We start from the raw sequence: 5,732 nt of genomic DNA on the forward strand, positions 1-5,732 counted from the left end.
GCCACCCTCTTTCCCAGGCTTGCCTTGGAGTTATGACAAATGGCAGCTAATATTTGACCTTCATGGAAATTTCTATATTTCTTATTAATTAAAGATATAATAACAGACACTAAATTGTGTCTTATCCAAAATCTGAATTTTCTGAAAGTTAAGACTTATGTTTGAGTCCTATTTTCTCTAGAGAATGCATTTTGAAATAGTAGATTAATAAAGAACGTGTGGTTGAAAAATAAGGAAAATAATTTGAGTTTGCATTCAATATTATTATATTGAAGAATGTGTGGTTGAAAAAAAGAGAGAAAAAAATGTATTTTGTAGATATTGGGGATCAAACAAGGGCTTAATATTGTTATTGTGGTCCAGGTTTTACAGATTTTTAAAATATACTTATATGTCAATGAAATTTAACTGGACTTACTGTCTAATATGACAGGAGTGGCACTTGTTGATTGCTCAGCTAGTTCTGAGACTATTGGAGTGCTGAGTCAAGCGGTGGACTTAGGTTGCTGCGTGGTGCTGGCGAATAAGAAGTCTCTGACCTCTTCATTGGTAACAGATTCTTTTACAGCATTAATTCGTTGGTTGCTCAGATATTTACACAAAAAATAATATTTTACTATTGGAGTGCTCAGATTTTTATTTTTCAACTTCCTGTATCATAGATGTGGAACTCCTGTCATCCTCTTTGTTGGCAGTCTGTATTCTAGATATTAAAATTTCTCTTAATTTTGTAGGAGTATTATGACAAGTTGGTCTCACAACCTCGGCGGATTCGATACGAGTCAACTGTAAGTAGATCAATTTTGGATGCCGTTAGCTTAGTCTTACAGATTGGAAAATTGGAAGCAACAAACGTATGACTTAAGTGAAGTTACTGTTTAGTGATAGCAATGGATAATAAGGATCAAATCTCAAATTTGCCACATTCTATCTTTATTCTCAAAGCTAAGAGCTTGTAAGACAATATATATCCGGGAAATGTACAAGTATGCATTAAGTAAATAATACACAAAATTCCCATATTTTATCCTTTAGACTTAAAATTAAAGGTGTATAACCTTGTCTGCAACATTTTGTAATTTGAAAAAGACATAGATTGTGAGCTGGCAACCACTGGTCATTGCACAATTTTATTATTATACATTGATTTTGGTTAGTTCATTCTGGTTCTGAATTTTCTTGTGTTAGGATAAGGCTTGTCTTCTCGTAATTACTCAGAGAAGGTTTTCTGGTAAAAAAAAAAAAAAAGAAAAAGAGAGAAGAAAAATATTAGCATTCAAGAGATAATGGCTGAAATAAGTTTATCTAGTATAATGCTCTAACTTACATTTTCCAGAATTATGGTTAACTATGCTAGAATTTCCACCTTTTTTTGTATAACGTGGTAGGTCGGTGCTGGCCTCCCCGTGATAGCATCTATAAATCGTATGCTTTCATCTGGAGATCCTATATACCGTATTGTTGGAAGTCTGAGTGGTACCTATTTTTAACTCCATCTTTTTCTTTACCTCGACCTTCTTCTTCCAACTTGTTGAGATCTTCGAAATTTACTGAACGTGATGATAAACTTGTCTTGTGGTCCTATGACTATTAGGTACTTTAGGTTATGTGATGAGCGAGGTAGAAGGCGGAAAACCTTTCAGCCAAGTTGTCAATGCTGCTAAAAGCCTTGGATACACTGAACCTGGTAATACAATGCTGCAATCTAGTAAATTACTAAAAAATTATTATTTGATTTTTAGTATTCTTTTTATATACAAGTAATTTTGTAACCATAAATCACAATACATGAACTCCAATTCTCTGTTGTGCATGCTGCAGGATATGATTAAGAATTAGTTTTTCTTCCAATTGTTTTTATGTAGTAATGGGCAAACTTTTGACAAAAGAGACAGGCTATTTGTGCCCTATCCTGTAAAGGAAGTTGAGGGCCTTATCTCATCTTCTGATGAATTAATGTTGAAAATGCATAATTGTTATGACCAGTTTATCCATTTTTAAGCGACTTATCCAAAGCAAATATAGCCTCTAAAATGAATTGCTGCTCTTGCTTCTATTAATTTATGTTGAGATTGATTGATATGGTATCATGGTTAGTTTGTTAGAAATCTTGTATATAAAGACTCAGTGGTCTTACCTCTTCTATGTCATATTATCTTTCTAGAAATGTGATTTTAGTTCTGACTTTATAAGGCCCTATGAAAAGCTGTTCTTTCTCTTTGATCCATATCTCACTTTTGGCAATCCAAAAGCTAATTCAGAGAAATAAATATTATGAAATGTTATTAGATTGCAAATGGATATTTGTCCACTAAACTGCATAAGATGGCAAAATTATTCATAGTAAAGACGGGGTGCTATTTAATCCTTGATTACACGATAAGATTTAATTTGTTGCACAGCATTTAAAACAATGTGAATGTGGCAATTATACTTCTTTATTCTGCTTTGGTTAAATGATGTCTTCTTAAAGAAAATGTGTATTTGCATTCGTCAGAAGGTTGATCCTAAGGTCTGAAGCCATAAAAGGTTTTGAGGTAATGGATTGGTGAAAATGATTCAGTTAGCTGACCCTAAATTCATTTAGTGAAAAATGATCCAGACTTACTTTATTGTTGATCTTGTTGTCATGAATAACAAATGAAATTCAAGACATGATTGGACCAGAAAAAATATTAAACTAATTAGTGAGGGCAGTTCTATATTTGACCTTTGGACTTTAGAAGGTTTATAATACGCACAAAAATTGTACAAGAAGCAAAATGCACCAAGTCCCTGAATTGGTAATTGGTATATTCTGCATAGTTTGTGGTTCTTGTAAAAATTTGGAGAATATGGATGATTCTTATATTGAGTTTAATTTTTGCTCTCAGATCCTCGAGATGATCTTAGTGGGACAGATGTAGCAAGGAAGGTCTGGATACTCTCTGCATTTTTCTAATATTTGTTTAATTCAATAAGATAGTGTGGAAAAGTTCTCATTATTGATTACAAAAATGACTCAAAAATGCATGATGCTGATCCTTACAAAGAAGCTTTTGTATTGTTACCCTGACCATTCATACACCAAACTGGACAATAGCTCTACTTTGTTAGAGCTTATCAGGTAATCTCACCCAAAGGGGTTGACTACTTTAAAGATCCATCAAGTCTGCGGAAGTTTGGTATGTTCTGGACCATCAGAAGATATCATGATGATGTTGAGTGATCCTCGCTAGCAACATCTCATACATATTTGTACTTTGTTCCTTTTATATTGTTTGTAATGGTTGGTATCTTCTTCAGCCAAGATTAACTAAAATAGTTGGATGATTTACAAGTCAGTTATTGCACTTCAGATTCTGAGTTGATTGTTTCTGTTCACTGTGATAACGATACTCTTCTATTTTGTATTCCTTTGCTGGCATTTCTTTGTATATATTATGATGCTAGTTGCAAGAAATTTGTCAGCATGTAGATTATGATTTATTGAGGGTTTCTTTTCATATTTCCGAAACAGGCTCTGATCCTTGCTCGACTTCTTGGACATCGTATCAACTTGGACACCATTAAGGTTAGAACTTTTAGTATGTGTCATCATATCTCATCCTTCGTTGAATAGTTGAAGTATATTTAAAGATGGAAATTCTGCTAGATTGAAAGCTTGTACCCTGTAGAAATGGGACCTGATGTAATGCCTGTGGAAGACTTTTTGGTGAATGGCCTTCCCTTGCTTGATAAAGACATCCAAAATCGTATCAATAAGGCTTCGTTAAATGGAAAAGTTCTGCGTTATGTCTGTTTGATTGAGGACTCCAGGTATTTCATTGCTTCTTGTCTACACATTGTTATTTGTACTCTCAGCTAAATGAAGTCTTTAATGAATCTCACGAACCTTGATTCAGGAAGATCTTTGTGTGTCGTCGTTTGGCCAGATTTAAAAAGTAATCGCTGTTATTTGTTGAAGTTCACACTTTATCTGCTCTTCATTATGGCTTCATCTGGTTTTAATATTCATTCTATCTTATGTTATTAGTACATGTATTTCTCACTGAAAAAGTTCTAAAAGAGCAGCTAAATGAAGTCTTTAATGAATCTCACGAACCTTGATTCAGGAAGATCTTTGTGTGTCGTCGTTTGGCCAGATTTAAAAAGTAAATCGCTGTTATTTGTTGAAGTTCACACTTTATCTGCTCTTCATTATGGCTTCATCTGGTTTTAATATTCATTCTATCTTATGTTATTAGTACATGTATTTCTCACTGAAAAAGTTCTAAAAGAGCACACAGTTTGTTCCAAAGCACGCTGTTGTTCTATTTTGACTTGATATTAAACCAATCTCATCATCTAACACAGCTTTTCACCTCTTGCTAGGTGTGAAGTTGGCATACAAGAACTTCCAAGAGATTCGGCTCTGGGAAGATTAAGGGGAAGTGATAATGTGGTAAGAATTTTTCTTTCAGCCTTATTTTTTGCACTTTCTTCAGCTTCCACTCTCCAATTCCTCTTATGCTGACCTCCCAATCTCTATCACGAAGATTGATACTGCATGTAAAATCATCTTCCTTTTATACTAGGCAAAAGTTTGTTATTATGACATATGTAATGAAAAGTCAGTCAAGGCATGCTAAGAAGTGGACTAACTTCATATAGGAATTTGATATTCGACTAGAAGAATCAACCAACCTCTTAGGACACTAGGATATGCAACCAATAAAAGAAATAAAGTGTTAGTGGAATGATTCTGTAGCCCCATCTAGATTGCTGAACTGAGCCATGAATTAGTTGAGAGAGCCGGGAAGAGAAGTCCAATCTCATAGATGCCGTCCTATTCATTGTCAGCAACCTCACTAATGGGAGAAATCTTCAGGCATTGTATGCATCTCGATCTTAATAGCTTGTTCATGCATCCATATCTGTTTTCTAGTTTTTGAAGGAATTAATATTTTGGGACTAACACTTTTCGTCAATTTTTGTTTAATATTTACTGTTGAATAAACCTGCAGTTGGAGATTTACAGCCGTTGCTATAAGACACAACCGTTGGTCATTCAAGGTGCTGGAGCAGGAAATGATACTACGGCAGCTGGTGTCCTTGCCGATATCCTTGATATTCAGGATCTATTTTCCTGATTACACGTCGGATAAGGGGAATTAATCAGCATTGGCCAGCATTAAATAAATTAAAATTTTGGTCGTTCTACTTTTCAATATGATTTAGTAGCATGTACCAAACATGCACTATGGACTGAAAACTCAATTCGCAGAAACTTGAGCAAAAGTTTGGGTATGATTTAATCACGTTTTGAGTGAAGTAATGAGGCTTGAACTATAGAAGAATGGTGCTACAATGCCAGATTATAGGAATAAGTGAGATTCAAGGCTGTATTATTAAATTTATGTTTTATATATATCAGATTATCGGAAAATTAAGTATTTTACACGAATTTGAGCATGTTTGTGGTAGCTTATTTTAAAGATAAGCTCCAAATGTATAGTTTGTGTTGACTTATTCAAGATGTGGGTAGGTCCATGTTAAAAATCAGCTACACATTTGGAGCTTATCTTAAAGGATAAGCCACCTCAAACATGGCCTTAAAAGGTTTCAAGACAAGTTTTTTAATCTTTGGATCGAGATTCTTCACCAAAAATTAGGAAGTGAGATACACTTTAATCTTGAGCTGATTGTTGAATGGAGTTGGAGATAATGTACGTCATATTATTCGACTCCTAATTACAATACATAAAGGATTG

General features: G+C 34.1%; 1 protein-coding gene across 1 annotated transcript; it reads left to right on the forward strand.

The window, feature by feature from the left end:
* Positions 1 to 408: 408 nt before the first annotated feature.
* Positions 409 to 5,414, forward strand: LOC111412313 (bifunctional aspartokinase/homoserine dehydrogenase 1). The gene is made up of 9 exons (XM_023043190.1): positions 409 to 549; positions 735 to 788; positions 1,389 to 1,476; positions 1,595 to 1,687; positions 2,874 to 2,914; positions 3,500 to 3,553; positions 3,635 to 3,798; positions 4,354 to 4,423; positions 4,986 to 5,414. Exons 1-9 carry the CDS (start codon positions 427 to 429, stop codon positions 5,109 to 5,111), a joined length of 813 nt encoding a protein of 270 aa, XP_022898958.1. The 5' UTR covers positions 409 to 426; the 3' UTR covers positions 5,112 to 5,414.
* Positions 5,415 to 5,732: the final 318 nt, after the last annotated feature.

Source organism: Olea europaea, chromosome 16 (genome assembly GCF_002742605.1).
Source record: "Olea europaea var. sylvestris chromosome 16, O_europaea_v1, whole genome shotgun sequence".
In the NCBI taxonomy this organism is placed as follows: Eukaryota; Viridiplantae; Streptophyta; class Magnoliopsida; order Lamiales; family Oleaceae; genus Olea; species Olea europaea.